We start from the raw sequence: 19,359 nt of genomic DNA, 5'->3' as shown, positions 1-19,359 counted from the left end.
AAAGATACTATATTAATTCTTTTTATCAAGTTGAGCTTTCGATTTCATTTTAAAGATTTGTGATAGAATTCTCGATGCTTTTTTTTTCCAAACATATAGAAATAGCAAATAATTACAATTAGAGAATTATATTTTTATTTAGTTGATAAACATAATATTTTTTATAGATACATAAAATTTTTTATATATACATGAAATATTTTAAAATTTGACTTATTTATTTAAAATTATTTATTTTAAAAAATACTTTGATTTTGATTTAAAATAGTGAGAAATTGATAGCTGCATTTTTATATTAATACAAATAATATGTTACATAATATTTAGATGTTATTTCACTTGAGAATAACATTTATATTTTATAAATAATATCAACTGCAGATAAATAGATAGACAGTACATTTCAATTGTGGTTGTACAAGACCAATATTCAGGCTTATATTTTCAAAATAATCAATTCAAGAGAATCGTACTCACCTGGGTCATACCAATACAAACAAATTTATATAGCTATCGGAAATTTTCGAATATATAAAATATTTTTTAACATTTAAAGAGCTTGTAAAAAAATATAAAAAATATAGAATATTTCCTAAGAAATATGTACATGTAGTATAATGAAGTGAACAAAAATAATTAGATACATTTAATTTTGGACGTGGTTTGAAATTCTAGTCCTCAGTCGTTAGCTTCAGTTCTAGGAAATTTTCTCTAGCATGGAGCAATCCTATGCCAGGAATTGAACCTGTGTCGGGAGTGGAGAAGCAAGTCCCGAATCGGTTCCGTACATAATGGCTCGTCATGTCGCGGATCTGTCCCTGACACAGCGACGCGGATCGATGAAATGCAAAGCGTCGGCGGTGTCGCGACGCCCCGGTCTCCATCGCGAATGGCTGGCCGGCCGGCGTCGCGATTCGCAATTTGCGTACGTAAACGAAATTATCGGTCGAACGGCAAGCGCCGCCCTTTCTGCCCTTTACCGCCACTGTTCGTGAACGAGTAATTGCGTTAGTGCAAATTTTCGAAATGTATCGCCTCCATTATAATGATCGTAATGATAGTAACAGTCTGCGTCGCTCGGACATATCTGATGTTACAGTCAATAAGTGCTACACACCTGTCGTTGCGACACAGTTGTCGAATGTCTGTGTAGTCGTCTCTTATATATTTTAAAAGATATGTTGAAAATATGAAACTTCGCGTTGCTCCACATTCAGAGAGAAACGTAATAGTAACAGCTATATATATAGACAACTGTACAAGTTTTATATTATATAGAATTAATGTACATAGAATGAACTATTGTAGTTGCAATATAATTATATAATTGCTACAATTATATTTTATTTCTGAATACACATTTAACGCGTGATGTGATTAGCCTAACAATCAGTCTGCCTCATATATGATTTGAGATTTTAAAATGAGATGAAAGTAGAACTTAGAATTGAACGATTATACTTAACGCCAAGCGTAACTTATTCCACAACGAACTAATCTTCTTCACTTAATATAAAGTGTCAGGATATACGTTACAATATTTCTTCTCATTCCCAAGAGTTTGAGTATATTCTTTGCACTCATACAAAATCACGAAGATGACTCATGCGACTGGAGTTTGTGGAGACAGGAAGTAAAAGGGCCGTGTAAGAGTGCTATGTAATACTGTGGATGCGTTTAAATCGCAAAACAGGTTCGGGAATATGGGAATTAAAGTACAAACTGGCCAAGCAGTCTCTCGAGGTGTCACTGGAATTGAAACGACAAGATAAAAGGAAAATGTGTGTGATTTTTCATTTACATATTACGTTAAAAATTGATAGGACGTTTTCGGAACTAAATAGTCAACTCGAATAAGAGAGATCTAATAAAAATTTTTAAATATGATTAAAATATCTCTATAAATATAATATTTTGTCTCCTAACAAAATTAACTTGTGAAACTTTTATAATTACTCTACAGTAATATAATTTTAATATGTATTTTTTATCTTGATATATATATATATATATTAGTCATACATTTGTAACAATTGGTGTTAATTGTGTGTACGTTTTGCTCATATAATTTTTCTCAAATAATATATAATTAGTTTCTCTCTCTTTGTTTAATATAACTATATAAAAGAGTACGTGCGCATGCGTGTGAAGGAAAAAGTTAGCAACATGATTGAAGAATTGAGGAGAGCGTTGTCGTTCGGAAAGACTATCCACATGCACAGATATCATTGAACTGTATATATAAGAAAAATCTTGAGAAATGAAAAAGTCGATCATCGGCTAAGAAAAGTGAAATTTTATTCACCAGTGTAATTTATGTTTGTTTCAATTTATTGGTAGAACAATATACAAAACTCTAGACTCTCTTCCAAAAATTGAACAGAAAATCCCAAAAAATTAACAAGATGTGTGAGAAAATGTTTTTGTCAATTATTTAAAGTAAGTAATTGTTCATATTTTTGAATATGAGAGATTATTTACGTTCGACTTCCTCTAGAGTATGGAAGTTGGCGATATAAAAGAATGTAAATGAAGGAGCGGGTTAGGCAAGGTTACGTGAGTAAAAAATCAAGGAGTTGATATACCGCACGATCCACTCGATTATATTGTTATGTCAACTTTCATACTCTAGATGGTGTAAGACATAAATAATCTCTCGAATTTAAAATTAAAATTATATAGGAATATACAATTATACTGACAGAAACATTGCAATGTTGAGCAATAATTTTCTTCAAACAATTTTTGAAAAGTAGGGCTTTACAATCCTATATAATAAATTGAAACAAATATAAATACGATAATGACTACGTTAATGGACTCGAGTTTTCTATTTTTCTAAGTTTTTTTGTTAATTATGTAGTTTTGTGATATATATTCTATGCGTGAATACTTTTCCCAAAGTCTAACACGATATTATGTAATTATCTTGTACTTATCTAAAAAAATATCCTTTAGTAATATCTTTCATATATTTTTCATGTCTCTGGTATACTTTACGGAAAATTAATATTGAACTATTCACGATTTGTCATTTTTGGGTTTGACGTTGCCAGTTACAGTTTCCTCGTGTCGTCGTAAATCCACGCAAAGCGATTTTTATTTGAGTGGACCCGATATTTTCCACAGCGACACGCCAATCCCGAAGCGTGATTTCGCTTATGGTTGCGGCATGCGTGGTGCATGTCGGTATTCTCCAGGTGTACTATAAGCGCATGAGGAGGCGTCGTTGCAATCAAAACAAGTAGATACGTCAATGGTAGATATGACGTATTCCTTCGCGTTCCCTCGAGAAATTCGATATCTGCCCGAGATATTTGATACGACTCACACACGACCTTGTCGATGAAATAGATCGGAGTATATAGGTAATTTTAGTCAGATTATCATACGCGATTATCGCTTATTATCAGCTACGCGTCTGGCAAAGACTCCTGAAAAGGATCCCTTACAGGGATAATCAAGGAAATTGAAAATGGTCAGGAAGTATCGCGGAAGAAATTACTTGTACGAAAAATGAGAACTTTATTGCCGTGGCTGCTGTTGCATATCCGATGTGAAAGTAATCGAACTTTGCTACTTGCATAGCAAATTATTTGATATTACAGCGAAAGGTGGTTTATATATTGAAAAATCTTGCTGAGTAAATTTGTTCGCAGAATCCGCTATTAAAGTAAATTTAATTTGAACGCTAAAGCGAAATAGGGTCTATTTCTAGCAAATATTACTGTTGCGACGAAGTAATTTGCTGGTATATAGTTGCAATGCACGAGCCTTGAATGATACTGCAATTTTTATATGTTATGGAGTGAAGTTAAAGTTCCTTCCGATGCGGGAATTTTTATGGGATCTTATAATAATCATTTCGCTCGATCCACTATTGGAAATGATATATCGCGACACCGGATATAATGAAATTAATATGCTCTTCACGGCGGTAAATGAACGGTTAACTGAGTATCCGTGAGTATCGCTGTACCTTCTTGATATCTTGATGTATTAGCAGAGGATCTTGTTTGTAATTATCGTCGGACATTATCGAGTGATATAATTAGTCACTTGAGTATTATGGAACGATGTAATTATGCTACTGTACTTTTCTGATGACTTCCTGCTGTTGCCGCGAAGTTGACATAACTGACATTGACGCGTTTTATTTCGTCATTTGATGTCTATTTCTACATGTAGATTAACTTTAATTTCTATTTAATTTACTCTTTACTTTTTTCATTATTAAGACTAGAAAAAGATAGAAAATAAGTTAGACCGAGAATAATTATTATTAAAAATAGACACAAAACAAATAAATCAGAGAGCCACAGTTTTTCAATTATCAATGTCTCTTTTTAAGTGACGTGTATACACGGTGGAATCTTTGTTTTATCTCGAATTTAGTAATCGATTTTCTTATCGATATATTGTCTACTTTTTCTTAAATAAAGTATTACTAAGCAAATAATTTTTTTAAAATAATTGGAAATGGAAACGTTTTAATAAAGACCGAAGTTATTAAAACGTCTTGAAAATTAACATTGGAATTTAAAGATATTTTTTATGCATAACTAAAAAAATATACTTAAAATGTAGAAGAGATATGTCATATTTTTATATACGTAAGCTCTGTATTAAAACTTTTACCTGCTTGGATGAAGTGAAATGTTCTCATTACGAGGCTTTCGCTGCGAAAATGTTGACGTTTAAATGATTGGACGAGATTATAAGCTATACTATCGATTGAATGAAATGAGTGAGTTTATGTCGTCATTTTAGCATGTTTTAACCTAGTCAGTATTTATTTTTATTTTTTCAAAGTAACATATTCGTCTGCAAAATTGAATTAGTCGAAATAGCATCAAAATTCCGAATAATAAACCATTTGTATTAAATAAATGCAAGATAAAAGTGGAGTATAAAAAGTAAGGCAAATCTGTAAATATGTCTAAATCTGGAAAAGTTCAATATTATTGTTAATTGGACAAATTTTAGAACATCCTTATGTGATTTTTTTTTTAATAACTTATTAATCATTTTCAAATGATTTTTGTTCTCCTGTCTTCTTTTTCAAAGAAAATAACATTTTACATTTACGTTTATGAGTACGTGACCTATCTTATAAATAAAATATTTACTGTATAATGGTCGATAAGTTCGCTATATTACCTGGCAAGAAAGTTTACGTTTAATGGGAAAGAAAAATATACGTTTATTTATATCAAAGAAAAATATATACTTTGTATGTACTCAGTCATGTCGTAGGAATAATGCATTCAGTCGTCTGTTTGCATCTTTTTAGCTGCGCTTTCATTCGCTAAATACATTTTCTTTTCGTAAACGAAGCCAAGAATTTTTTTCTTCTAAATCAGGCAGTTCCGTAAAACGAATAAACTACTTGACGCATTCTGCCCGTCAAAGATTTAAATTTACGCGAATAGGTACATGTTTATCGGGGCAGAAAACGTTTTAACCACCTCGTTTCCGCTCCTCTCGTCTACATACAGCCTGATGCAGCCGCTTTCAAATATTCTCTTTCTCACTTTGTGTTGCAGGCGGTGTCGGAGAGGCTTGAATTGGCACCAGCTGGCGGAAGATCAGAGCCTCAGGTGAGTACCATGAGAGACTTCAGTCTAGCCCTATTCCCGTTTCAACGAAAATACTGTAAAATTATACGCTTCGCGCAAATTCCTCTTTCGTCTTGTTATTTTTTGTTCAACCAAAATATCTTATCTATTTAATTAAATTATTGAATATAAATTGTTTTTAATTAAATTTGTTAAACTGATATTAAAGATTTAGATATAACACATTGTTAATATAAAAAGTAAATCTCTGTAGAGAACATTTAAAACGTTCTCGTATTGTAAAAAATATATACCAGTGAAAAAAATATGTATTTCGAAATAAAGCATGTCTTCGTTTCTGCCAGGCAACTCTTGATCGGTAAGAAAAAAAGCAATAAAAATATATTGGTCATTATGATATCTGTTTGCCGAAAAACAAGAACTGATCTGTTAATTAAGACAACTGGCTTCCTGAAAAGCGAAACACTTTGATGAAGTTGTTAACTGAGCCAAATGTGTTTTTCGCTTGGAAGCTAATGTTTTAATGATTGTATCTTTCCTCAACACGAAGGTCGCTACCTTGTGCGAACCTGGCGAGGTATATCTTGCTCAACATATGGGAGAGCAGGGTCGATGGGTTTCCTCGACCGACAAGAAGAGCTGCATGACGGACAAGCTGGAGATTCTGGAGTATTGTAAGAAGGTAGGAAAAAACGTCTATAAGATCACGCAACCATTAAATTCTTTCACACGTATAATAATGTCGGTGATCGGCGTTAGGCATATATAGTCGATTATAAAAGTTATATATAGACATTAAAAATAGATCCCTGACATTTTTCTATTACCATCAAACTTTCTAGCTCTTCTCTTTGCATCTTTTCCTTCATCCTGCGAAGAACACATGTAAATATTTTGCCAGCGAGATTGAAAGAAACATTAACGATCCACTGCATAGTCTCGTTGTTACATAAGCTAGAATCAAAACCTGCCGACTTAGAAAATTATTACGATTGACTTTAATTTCGCAAAAATCTTATAGTTTCGAAATCAACAAGGTTCTGTTTTTATCTTTTATTAATGCACTTATTTATCGTTGTTACTCGCATGAGAAGTACTTGGTCTTTTCATGTTTTTGTTGGGTGTTTAAACGAGGTAGCTTGTTTGCATTGAAAAAGATTGATAGGAAGAATTATTAATGATGGATAACGACGTATCATAAACAATTTACATTCCGAATCTTTAATAGAGCGCGGTGAAAGGCAAAACTACCTTATGAATTACTGGATAATACGAGTAACATTCTCCATCCTACTTATATACGGCACGTTCACGCAATCCACTGTGTATATGAGACATAGATAAGTGAGCAGTTCGGCATATGCGTACGTGCTTATATTTGCTTATCATGAGCATGAAAAGACAAGTTTATTCGTTAGTAATTTGTATTTGTTTTAATTTATTGATAGGGCAATGCAATGTGGGAGTATAAAACCCTATCTTCCAAAAATTAGTCCCCAAATGAAAGCTCTTGGAATGATAAAATGTTAATTACTTATATAAGTAATTGTTCATATTTTTGAATACGTGAGATTATTTCCGATTCTCTCTAGAATATGGAAGTTGACATAACAATATAAAAAAATGTAAATGAAGGAGCGAGTTAGGAAACGCGAGTGAAGGATCAAGGAGAGTGTCGTTGATATGCTGCACGATCCACTCGATCATATTGTTATGTTAACTTTCATACTCTAGGTGGTGCGGGACATATCGTGATAATGATTTAGTAAAAATATAAACTACAATTATATAGGAATATATAATTATATTGACAGAAACATTGCAATATTGAGCAATGATCTTTAAATAATTTTTGGAAAATAGGGTTTTACAATCCCACATTGTTCTATAATAAATTAATTGAAACAAACAAAACAATCATACGATAATGACTGAGCTAGTGGACTTGAATTTTCTATTTTTCAAGTTTTTTGTTAATTATGTAGCTTTATGGTATCTCTCTGTCTCTCTCTGTCTCTCTCTCTCTCTCTCTCTCTCTCTCTCTCTCTCTCTCTCTCTCTCTGAATGAATATTTTTTCCAAAATTTAATATTTTGTAAATCTTGTTTTCTGTAACAAAAATCCATTAATAATATCTAGATTTTATTGCCTCCCTGCGTTGGATGCTGATTATAAAAATCGCTGTCCCGCTCTCGTTTGGGAAACATCAAAATGTAAATTATTCGATGTTTAAGTTATTAAATAAAGTCAGGGGATGGAGACTAAACTCTCTTGAATCTTCCTTCTCGACTCGGCGACTATTTAGAGAGAAAATCGGGCCACTCGCGAACGAATTATTAATTAAGGCTGGGCGTGTTATTTAACATCACGCCTAGCACAGCGATGCTGCCGTTGCCCTGCAGGCAGGATTAAGTCGTTTATAATCTTCCGGAGCCGCGTAAATCGAATTTTCATCCCTTCGTTGACGCGCTTCAGTCGCGACAAAACACAGAATTACGCGGTTCGTTACCTTTCCCGCCATTCCACCGTGAAAATAACGTTAATCTTCGCCGATGACTTTATTGCGAGATTGCATCGGTCCACAATCGTTGCATCGCAATTGTACTTTGCTTAAATTTCTTCACGTTAATAAAGCCTGCTATAAGTACGATTTTCGCGTGCCATCTAATCTTTCCTCGTTGATAACTCGCGAATATTTTCGTTTAATCCTTCATAAAAAGATTAAAAGAGAGGAGTTACCGAAGAGATCCAGTTATTTGAATCCCTTTTTAAATTGGTCATTACAAAATAAGTCAAGAGAAATTCTTACAAAGTCTTAAATTTAAATTTAAATTTTTCAATTAAGATTTTACGATTCTTCAATTTAAATTAAGTTTATCAAAATTATAATCATCATGGCTCTATTTTCTCTTTTATTGTATTTTTGTTTATTCTAATATATATAAAAAAAATTTGATAAGCAACTTTAATAAAAGTAAATCCTTAATGTTAATTTTGAGATTGGATTATAAAAATATATATATATATTTTAGTTCAATTACCTTATAGTTGTTGAAACTAACGTCGCACCACCTGAGTCTCATTAGATTTAATTCGCACATTACGCGAATATCACGTCGCGAAATGGCTCGTGGAGTAAGAACGTGCGTTTTTGCGGCCTCTTAAATGGAGATTAAACAGTCGCTCGTTCGCGATAATAATAGGTTCTCTGAGTATGCGTGTATATTCGATAATTACTTCTGGGCGCACGATTGCAGGTCGAACCACTTGCTAATGTGGTACTTACAGTAGGTCCCTAATCTGCGTCTAATTTTTTTCTTCCAGGCTTACCCGAAGAGAGACATCACCAACATCGTCGAGTCGTCGCACTACGTCAGGGTGAGCGGATGGTGCAAGCCCGGAAGAACCAAATGCAAGCTCTCCCGATGGGTCAAACCTTACAGATGTTTGGGTGAGTAGTAATTTTTAATTGGCATTTTTGCGCTATATCAAAAAGGCGATTTTTTGCGAGATTCAGGTATAATAACCAAAGTGTACCAAACTGTACCAGAATATTTTCGCGTGTTTCATTATTAGTAATAGAAACATAGCTAGCCTTTCAATTTTATTCTCATTATGTCTCTTCTATCATATATCACGTTAGAGTAAGAAACTGTTTTTAAATGGTATCAAATTCATGTATGAAAAAAGTAGTAGTTTTAATAGCTGTACGTACAGATTATCCACCCCTAACAATTTACCAGTAACCTTGGTATATATACCAAACGATCGCTAAAAATCTCTTATTGTACGCCAATCTTTCGTGAGTCTTTATCGTCAGTAGCAAAAATGCCCCTTTCACGGGCAATTATATATTGAATCTCTATAATTTTAGTAAGTAAATTTTCACTATGTGTAGGTGAGAAAGAAGGTCAGGCCAATTTTCACGTATATCTGTATCGTGATCAATCTCAATTTGGGTCAAAATATAAAACAGTAATCTGTCATGGATATCGTAAGACATGTAAAACCGCGAGCTGTCTGAACGGGATGTCAAAATCAATATAATAATGTAACTATCAACATGTGCGTGTGCGTGTGCGTGTGCGTGTGCGTGTGCGTGTGCGTGTGTGTGTGTGTGTGTGTCAGTACTATCAGTGTGGATTTCTGTGTACAACAATATAATATGGATCTTAATCTCAATATTTGCCGCATCGATTTAGTTGGGGCTGATGGTGGGCTACCATGCGTTAATATCAGTTAATATTAGCCGTAAAAATTCTTGCGAGAATTTGACTCGCGGCAACTTCGATTCTTGACTTGGAAATTGCAAAGAGAGGATTCTCTCTCGCAAGAGAGCCGGGCGGACCAATCGATCGATAATGCGGCAGCAGCGTCGCGGCCGTGAGAAACTGAGAGATCGATCTCTCGACGGCGGGGATTTAGTTATAAATTTAACAGAACGCTCGATCTGCTCCGGACGGAAGAATTCAATTTGTAGAGTCAATACGCTGTGTAACGGACAACGCGATATCTGCTGTCGGATTGTCTGCCCAGCTGCCTTCCTTGATCAGCCTTTTTGTCGCGCTGAAGAACGAAAAAACTATCACGTAACGTTGCGCAGCAGTGAGATTCAAGATCGCACTTACTTTCCTTTTTTTCCTTCTCCTTCCATCTCCGAGTATATGAGTACTCGGTTCTCGATGCCAACTGACAAGCATCTCCTCGAAGCGACTGTATCTTTATTGCGACTCGCGAGTCCCTTTCCATGCGATTGAATTCAGTGCAAGAAGAGGGATAAAAGTAGATTCGTAATTTATTAAATCTATTTTATGTACGACGTTAATTAAAGTGGACCTTATAAATCATAAACTTACTTCGTGAAAATTCTTCCATTTGCGAGAAATACTTAATTGTGGAATATTCTAAATCGAATAACGCGCGCGTACAAGAAGTTTGAAGAAACGTAGCAGAAACATGAGACATTCGTTAAGCCGAGGGAAGAATGCATTTGTACAAGAAGCATCTTGCTACTACAAAATATAATACTTTGTTTTATTTTAAACTAGCTTTAACATAATTCTAATTAGAGTAAACGCAAATGTGTTTAATTAGAAACCGAGAGAGCTAGAGAAATAATGATAATAATTTTTTTCTAAAATTTCTTTTAAAAATCTATTCCAAATTTGTCTTACAAATTGTCATTAAATTCTGATTCGATACATGATGCATTTTACAAACAATATTCACTCCTTTTTTACCTTAAGTACCTTTTTGTCTACTTTTAAATATCATTAAAATGAATAATTGGAATGGAATAACGACATAAAACACATTTGTCGTCAGTGACGTATTCCCTGGAGCGAGATCTCAAGTAGGCGATACGACAGCGATCATTTATTCGTACACAGGATGAGAACTATGAACTCTTCTTCGTATCAACACTATTTCCAACGGTCTAAGATCCATGCCTTATTTTCTAATTGTGTTAGATAAATGTTATTATTCCAATATGCTGGTCACGTGTAGATGGTCACAGCCATTCTTAACCTTCGCGTCTTGAGTTGCGTGTTTTATACATTCTATAAAGCTCCTCATAAAAAAGAACCAATTATAAAACATCAGATTTTTATATAATTATCTCGTTTTAATAACACACTTGAAACGCTTTTTGCAAAAATATACTTACATTCTTTATGTAACTTCTGCCATTCTTTCATAGAAGAATGATACGCGAATGGACAAATCAGTGGTTAATACCCTCAAAGAGTCTGCGTGACTAGTTCTATTGATCAGCACTGGTGAACGTACCGATGCGTCATCCTTCAGACGCGTGTCCATTCCGTCATCTCTTCTCTCTCCCTTTTCTTTCGCACACTCTTTACTCCATCACGTTTTATCATGAAAAAGTAACAGACATTTGGACAAATATACTACTGAAAAATTGTCACTATTATTTTTAGATTTTGAGCTTTGTATGTATTTTCGAATATACATGCGGATTTGCATGTATATTCTTAATCATTTGTGTATGTATATGTATATATAAAGTGTCTTGATATAAATATTTTAGGAGCAGATTCTCCGATAAATCTTTAGGAAAACTTTTAAGAGAGTCCATTACTATGCTGAAACTTTTTAATATTCAACATTGAGCGACTTGATAATTAAACCTGGAATTAAAATTCTGAGAAAGTGCTCTTGAATTTAAATGAACAATAAAGTCTCGTTATTTGCTTATATTTTAAAAGCATAGTTTGAGAAAAATGTTTCATCTTAAATTGTTTATTACTCGAAGACTTACTACCTTGACATTTTAGTTTAGAAAAAAATCCTTTCTAGATCTTGTAAAAGAATCTGTCGTTAAAATTATAATTAAGCATTTTGAAATCGAAAGAATTTAGAAGAGCAATAATATAAAATTAAAATGTTGAATGTGCAAGATTTATTTTAGATGAGAATATATAAAGTTCCACGATTGGAGGGAGGTCCCTTACACGCGGACTCGCTATTGATTTCGGGTATTTCATATATTTCGATATATGCGCACGGATATATGTATAAATAGTCATCGGTAGATTCGTGCCTCGACTGCCAATATAATTCTACCAATATAATTGGTAGAATTCTTTCTTCGCAGAAAGATAGAAACAGATTGCATCGTCGGTCGGAAATAGCGAATAAGACTAAATACCGGCGATGCGCGACCTTTACTGGTTTAATCGAGCCTTTCCTTGAATTCGAGTCACTGCAATATGTACCGTTTCTTACTTTCAGAGGGACCTTTCCAGAGTGACGCACTTCTCGTGCCGGAGGGCTGTCTCTTTGATCATCTTCATAATCAAACAAAATGCTGGGAATCTCACAGGTAACGAACTTATATGTGCGCGAATATCGTCTACGTCAAACGGAATTAATTCTCGAGTGAGTTTAGATTCACGATGTCGCGTTTCGTCAAAGCGATCAAACGAGTCGAAAGAATAGCTTAGCACAGTCCTTTCTTCGCGAGAAGACACATTTGATCCAATTACTCCGACATGATACAATAATTACGTTAAATTTACTATTAACCATTACCCTACAAGATACAATTTGGTGCCTCATTCATACAAACGTGGGTCACTAGATTCGTTTTTTTCACCTATTTCAGAATGATTAAAAAAAATCTCTAAAAATTCACCAACATACTTTCAACTTTCTAGAATAAATATTAGAATTTCATTTTGGAAAATAATAAAATGTAGTATAATTTATAATTACCGAAAGACTCTCAAAGAAACTTGCACGAACAGGAATCACTCGGTCATTAGTGACCGAGCCCATCTTGTAGGGTAAGGGTTAATTATATTATTAGCGAATTTTTATACAAAATAGGTTTTCTCTCGCTTTCGTTTTTTTTTTCACATTGTATGCACTGTCACAAATTTATTTTACCATATTTATTCACTCCATCCTATTGTTCTATTCCATCGTGCAATTAAGAGCTACATTTAATTATTTCATTGATAAGTGACGCAATCTTCTATCCGTCTGCTATCTACACGTTTATTTTACACCGACGTAAAATAAACTAACGTTATATTTTACGTCGATGGAGATGGCGGATTATCAGGACCTATTTATCCGTGTCGTGGTAAATCAGGAGCGTGTGTCCTCCTCGAGTACACGTGACTGCATCAAGTGGATTCGCATTTCCAGATGGAACTCCACGGCGGCGGAGACCTGCCGGGAGCGGAACATGAATCTACGTAGCTTCGCGATGTTGCTGCCGTGCGGTATATCTCTGTTCTCCGGTGTAGAGTTTGTATGCTGCCCGAAACACCTGAAAGGTACGTAACGTACGTACGCTCTGCCTTATCATCATTCATTCGTGTTCTCATTTCACGCGCGCGCGGAAGACGCGGCGAATTGTGCGGATCTCGCGGATGAGAAGGGACGAAGGGCGGAGAAGCGAGCACGAGGAAACGAGCGAGCCATCGCGTATTTTCGTATTCGCGAGAACCGCACTGGCACTCACGTTCATCTTCATGCATATTCTATCGGTGCGAACGTTTCGCTTCGTCCGCATCTCCATACCATGACATCCTTTCCAGACGCGAGCTCGCGAGCTCGGGTGTCTTCTTGGCGCGAGGTCATTTTACCGTAAAGTGGAAATACTTGTGTGACGATCTTATTTCAAGATTTAACTCGTGAGGATTCCGCCTATGTTATGGATATGTTGTGCTTTCGATATAACAAAATTAAATTATATTTAGTGTACAATTGTTTGTTACGTAAATTACATTATAATGAAATGTAAGCATGTAACATGTAATCATAGAGAGAAAAGTATATCGTATTTGTGACTATAATAATGGTAAAATAATTATGATTAGGAGCATCATTTTTATAGTTATTATTGCTATAATATGTATAGTAATAATAACCTTATATGTATTGTTACATTTTATAGTATAATTTACTATGTGCAAATGTGATTTATGTGTAAGATAACCATAACAAATTAGTTGAATGAATACATATTATGTTCGTTATGATCATAATTCAATGTTCAGTTTATTATAATTCATATGATCAAAACAAATATAAATTTATGGTTGTTCCAGAAAATGACTATAAATTATAACTAAATTATGGTTTTTCCAACCGTTTTTTTTCTCTCAGTGCATGTAAACATATAAATTAAATTACATGTAATAGTTTACTATATGAATTACTTGAAGAATGGCGTTTATTTTTTGAAATAAGATCTTCATATTGCAACTTTTAATTAATTCCAGGGCTGTCTTTCAAAATTCACTTGTCAGCGAAGAAAATATGTCACATTACATTACAGTAGATTTTTAGTACTGACAGTGAGTTTTGGAACACAACCTAATTTATTATATGAGTGAATGAACAGTGGAACCAAGTGGAAACGATGAACCCATTAAACAATCTTGTTGGATGTGAAATTCATCGATCTATAAAATCCATTAATCTTCGCACTTGCATTTGTCACTTTGATGATACCATCAAATTCCTTCTTTTACGTTTGTATCAAGCTTTTCAACATTTTACATTATTCGATTTTTGCTTTAATACCACACTGCACTATTGTTTCTTCGCCTTTCTGTTATTTTTCGTTTTGTTGAGCAGAGCGATTAATAGAACGCGTGTCTATCAAAAAGTATTGGAAGAGAGAAGATGGTGAAGCATGAATATTTACGACGAATTCGCGACGTATTTATTGCACGGTGGAAATACCCGGCATTTACGCTGTTCGTTTTCAATCGACTGTCGCAAAGAACAAAGAGAGAGAGAGAGAGAGAGAGAGAGAGAGAGAGAAGAGGGGAAAGAGAAAAAGAAAGAGAAAAAGAAAGAGAAAGAGAAAGAACGGCCATAGGAGGGTGCAAAGAGTGTATTAAGCGAGGGGTACCATCTACTTCGCCTCGTCTCCTTCCTCATTTCCTTCCAGCACCCCGGATGGCTCGTGCCACCCTTCGCAAGCTCTCTCTTTCTCTCTTTCCCCCTCTCTCTATATACATATATCTCCTTTCTCCGTCTTTCTCTTCCTCTCATCGCAAGCTCTCTTGTCTTCTCTCTCCCTCGTGCAATCAATAATGTTCGCCGCCGACGTTCCCGACGACTGCGCAACGTAACACGCCGTAGCTTTCGGCGTCGCTGCGCAACTTTTCTTTCCTATACACCACATATATAATGGGCTCGATTAGCACACACGGTGCTGTCTGCTATGTACCACCCGCTTGAATCCTATACTCCATTATTTTCAGCATAGGTAATGTAACTTCGGGGGATGACGTGTCGTCCGAGGAATGAAAAATGGGCTGCACGGCGTACGTCAAATAAAACCGAGATACATGTTTCGAGTATTATCACTAGTCACGCGGACCAGTTTGGTAACTGATACATTTGAACAGAACGTGGAATTTTCATTCTTTTGGAAACTTTGCTCAATAAGCTTTAATTTATTTTTATGATAAAATTGAGTTAATTAAAGACAAGAAATTGAAGATTCAATCGATATGTAAATATACAAACTAAGTAAGAAAAAAGCCTTATCGGATCTGGATTTTAATGCTTAATAATTTTTGATGTAAATTTATATACATGTATAATTTATCTACAAAACTTAAGTTGCATAAAAATCCTCTTTGTCGAACGTGTATAATTAGAAACTCTTATTATTTGCACAAGTATCATTTGAGCTTTTAATGAAAAATATCGTTCTCTACGTTTTTAATGTGTTTACAATCGAGTGTCTTCTAGAAGCGCGACTTACAATTAATATTTAATTTGATAAATATCAATGAGTTTGTTTATTAGAGTGGATGAAACTTGAAAATTAAATATTTACATCTTGAAAAAAGTCTTATGTGTGAATATTTCAGAGATATGCAATTTTAGGATTTTATAGAATATCTCATAACTTTCGTTTTGTTGGTACTGATAACATTGAATTTCCGTCATCCCTTTCCATTCAGTACTTCTCTGATCGATCCCGGATAAACCGCGTTCTCGCGAGGAATCCATAACTCTCTATGACGAACAATCGTGACATAAGGCATCCCCGGAGAAACTGCCAACGCATGCAGTTATCGCATATCTACCGTGTGACCCAGATAAAAGGATGACACAGAAGGATATGGTCAGGTGGGGCTTTTGTCTGCCTTTGCAGAAGTCAAGAAGTCGTCTCATCAGAATACCTATTCTCAACGAATGAGACACATCTCTCGAGAACTTAGTTAGTCAAGATGCATCCCGCTTCCTCTCCAAGTAACCCGGCGAAATTAGAATGTCTAAGCTGGAAAGATGCAGAAACCGTAATGAGAATACAATGCATTTTGCCTAGTTACGACACATACGAATTTCGCGAGTGGCAATTTTCATCATTTTCATGCTACTTTAATTTTAAAATGTTATAATTTTATGTCTTTTTCTGAATGAATTCCTCTGTCTTCCTAATTCTTCCTAATTATCTTTTACAGGATAAATATTCGTCCGTAGACATCGTTTTGCTGTTTATGTCTCTTTACGTCGGAGGAGTCGAGACTGTCTTCGATCGTCGTGAATTATGTCTACAAAACTGTCAAATTAAATTATGCCGTCATCCTTTTCCGAATATATCGATAAATAATCAAGTGATCGGTGACACTGGCAGTGTATCACTGGCGTGCATTGATTTAGATTATGGGCCAGAATTCCGCGGAGCTATCTGTGGCCAGCCCAATCCCGTCCATTTACTATTCAAACAATGGCAGTCGATATACTGGAATGTGCGCGCAGACAGGAATTCCAATAATTGCACCTACCGCGTCACGTACGTATATGTACGTACGCGACGTGTATATGTACGTCGAATCGTTATCGTTAGAACGACAGAAAAGAGAAGGCACTTTCGCATAATCAAGGATGAGTGCAATATCCAACGGTATTAATTAAACGATCTCTATTTTCTTTTTCTTTAGGTTTTTTCGCATTGTGGCGCAAGTGCATGCTGGGGAGCCTATTTTCAGACCAATCGTCATCATTACATGCTTATGTAACGATGAATCATACATAAAACGCAGGTGCAGCAAACAATAACATGCGAAATACTGATCTCTTTGCAGAGAACGTGAAGGTAAAGAAGCCGATCGATCTGCCTATACCGAAGAGCGTGGACGATGATCTCGACGAGGACGAAGACGATATCGATGACGAAGATGACTTAGACGGCGACGCTGAGGATGAAGAAAATTCTGATGATCTTGAAGACGTACTTAGCAATCAACCTGAGGAAGACGAAAGCGAAGAGGAGTATGATGACCTCGATGATTACGACACGACTACCAGGTAGTTATAAATAATACAAACATTTTTGAGTTAAATAGTACAAACATTCTCTCTGCGTCTATTTTAATAAATATCAATAAAATTTCATTGAATCTTATATTTGTTTTTCTTTTATTGAAAATTTTTTTTTAATTAATTAAAAATCTAAAATGCAGTTGAAATTAGTTAATGTAAGATTTAGCGTATATCCTAAATATAGAAGTTAAATATTTGTTGTAAACTTGTTAATGAAAATCAGTCGACCATCGACGACGATCTCAACAACGGAGAAAGCCAAACAGGATGCTACAGCGATGCCGCTGCCAGTTAGCACGAGTACGCAGCAGCCCTCCCAACCGCAAGGCACTCCAGATCCTTATCTGACGCACTTCGATCCGCGGTCCGAGCACCAGAGTTACAAACAGGCTCAAATGCGACTTGAAGAAGTACACAAGGAGAAAGTTACGAAAGTAAGTTCGATTAATTGCAATGAAAAAAATGGTGAGACGAGCGTTAGCGCGTATCATACCGTATATCTTCATCTATTTAGGATATCATATTTTCACTTATTTAGGAGAAAGCAAAGGTATGACTGTGGTACGTTGAGTTGAGATACTAACATTGTGTATTTGAGACAAAAAAAGATGTGAGAGAAAGTTTTTGAAAGACAAGTATTATGGCGCGGGACATTGGTGTCGAAATCTTTGTGCTACAACGCTTTCAGGTGATGAAGGATTGGAGTGACCTCGAGGAGAGATATCAGGATATCAGAGCCCACGATCCTGTCGCCGCGGATGCTTTCAAACGGTGGATGACAGCGCGATTCCAGGAAACGGTTGCCGCGCTCGAGGAAAGCGGCGCGGCGGAAAAGCATCAGTTAAGCGCGATGCACCAGCAGAGAGTGCAGGTACGTGGAAACGCGTGATATGATACGAATCGTCCTTTTTGAATGTCACTTTGAAACGTTACGAATTCCAACAAAAAGCGGACGTAAATCGGTTTTTTAAATTGGAGTTTTACATTAGTTTCTGATTAAAAAAGCATTAAAAAAACTTTCGCACCCTAATAACCATGAGCGCTTTTATTAATTATTTTTTTTTTTATTGACAATACGTAGCAATTTGATATTTTTTTTTCTTTATAAGAGAAGAAATAATTTATAAAAACATTTAAAAAACAAGAATTTGTCCACATAATAATGTCAATAATTTTATTTTTTTCGAGTGACGAATCCACTATTCATCAAATAAATTATTATTCAATAATAATCTTTCCCTCATAGGAGGCGGTTAAGCAGAGAAACGAAGAAGCTATGTCGTGCTACACTGCGGCTCTTAACGAAACGCCGCCAAATGTTAGTTTTATATATAATATACTTTTACACAAAGAATACTTTTTGTCTTTCTGCCTAATCGATCGATTTATACGTTCTTTAGATGCACCGTATTCAAAAATGTCTACAAAAGCTGCTTAGAGCCCTTCACAAAGACAGGCATCACACAATAGCCCATTACAAGCATCTCCTTGACAGCAGCTTGGAACAGGCGCAACGAGAGAAACCAGCCACTTTAGAACATCTTGCGGAAATTGACAGGATTACCAATCAGAGCCTCTTGATGTTAGAACGGTAATGTATATGTCAAATGTACATTTTTACTTTTAATATCTTAAATACGCCGTGGATCACGCGATATGTTGCACACAAAGCGATAACGCTACAACCGCGAAGAGTTAGAGGCTCATTTTTTCTTTTCTTATGTTCAGATATCCAGACTTAAGCGCGAAGATTGGTCGTCTCATGGACGATTACGTTTTGGCCCTCAGGAGTAAAGATGAAACTCCGGGATTGCTGCTGGCGATGACGCGCGAAGCAGAGGCAGCTATTCTAGACAAGTATCAGGCCGATGTCACCAGCAAACAACAAGGTATGTATAGCAAACTCGTCAAGAAAATTTGCACAAACGAGCGTACATTACCTCATTTTGTAC

The 19,359-nt window shown here is 35.3% G+C and overlaps 1 protein-coding gene and 1 long non-coding RNA gene across 3 annotated transcripts in view; one reads left to right on the top strand and one right to left on the bottom strand.

The window, feature by feature from the left end:
• Appl (amyloid-beta-like protein) overlaps positions 1-19,359 on the top strand; it is a 51,787-nt gene that overhangs the window by 26,686 nt on the left and 5,742 nt on the right. Inside the window, exons 2-12 of one of the 2 annotated variants that reach the window (XM_011051982.2) lie at positions 5,547-5,600; positions 6,130-6,261; positions 8,903-9,029; positions 12,335-12,425; positions 13,256-13,386; positions 17,170-17,392; positions 17,631-17,841; positions 18,105-18,278; positions 18,654-18,725; positions 18,808-18,998; positions 19,136-19,296. In XM_011051982.2, the coding sequence (XP_011050284.1) occupies positions 5,547-5,600; positions 6,130-6,261; positions 8,903-9,029; positions 12,335-12,425; positions 13,256-13,386; positions 17,170-17,392; positions 17,631-17,841; positions 18,105-18,278; positions 18,654-18,725; positions 18,808-18,998; positions 19,136-19,296 (1,567 nt within the window). Of the gene's footprint in view, positions 1-5,546; positions 5,601-6,129; positions 6,262-8,902; positions 9,030-12,334; positions 12,426-13,255; positions 13,387-17,169; positions 17,393-17,630; positions 17,842-18,095; positions 18,279-18,653; positions 18,726-18,807; positions 18,999-19,135; positions 19,297-19,359 lie in introns of both variants that reach the window. The other variant, XM_011051981.2, reaches the window with a different exon arrangement.
• On the bottom strand, positions 10,719-12,328 carry LOC105143577 (uncharacterized). The gene is made up of 2 exons (XR_845766.2): positions 11,247-12,328; positions 10,719-11,150 (listed from the first exon to the last, which is right to left on the bottom strand). It is a non-coding gene; the product is annotated as an uncharacterized LOC105143577 (long non-coding RNA).

This window comes from Acromyrmex echinatior, chromosome 2 (genome assembly GCF_024713525.1).
Source record: "Acromyrmex echinatior isolate Ae372 chromosome 2, ASM2471352v2, whole genome shotgun sequence".
In the NCBI taxonomy this organism is placed as follows: Eukaryota; Metazoa; Arthropoda; class Insecta; order Hymenoptera; family Formicidae; genus Acromyrmex; species Acromyrmex echinatior.
The sequence above is the reverse complement of the archived record's forward strand: the minus strand, read 5'-3'. Positions and strand labels throughout refer to the sequence as shown.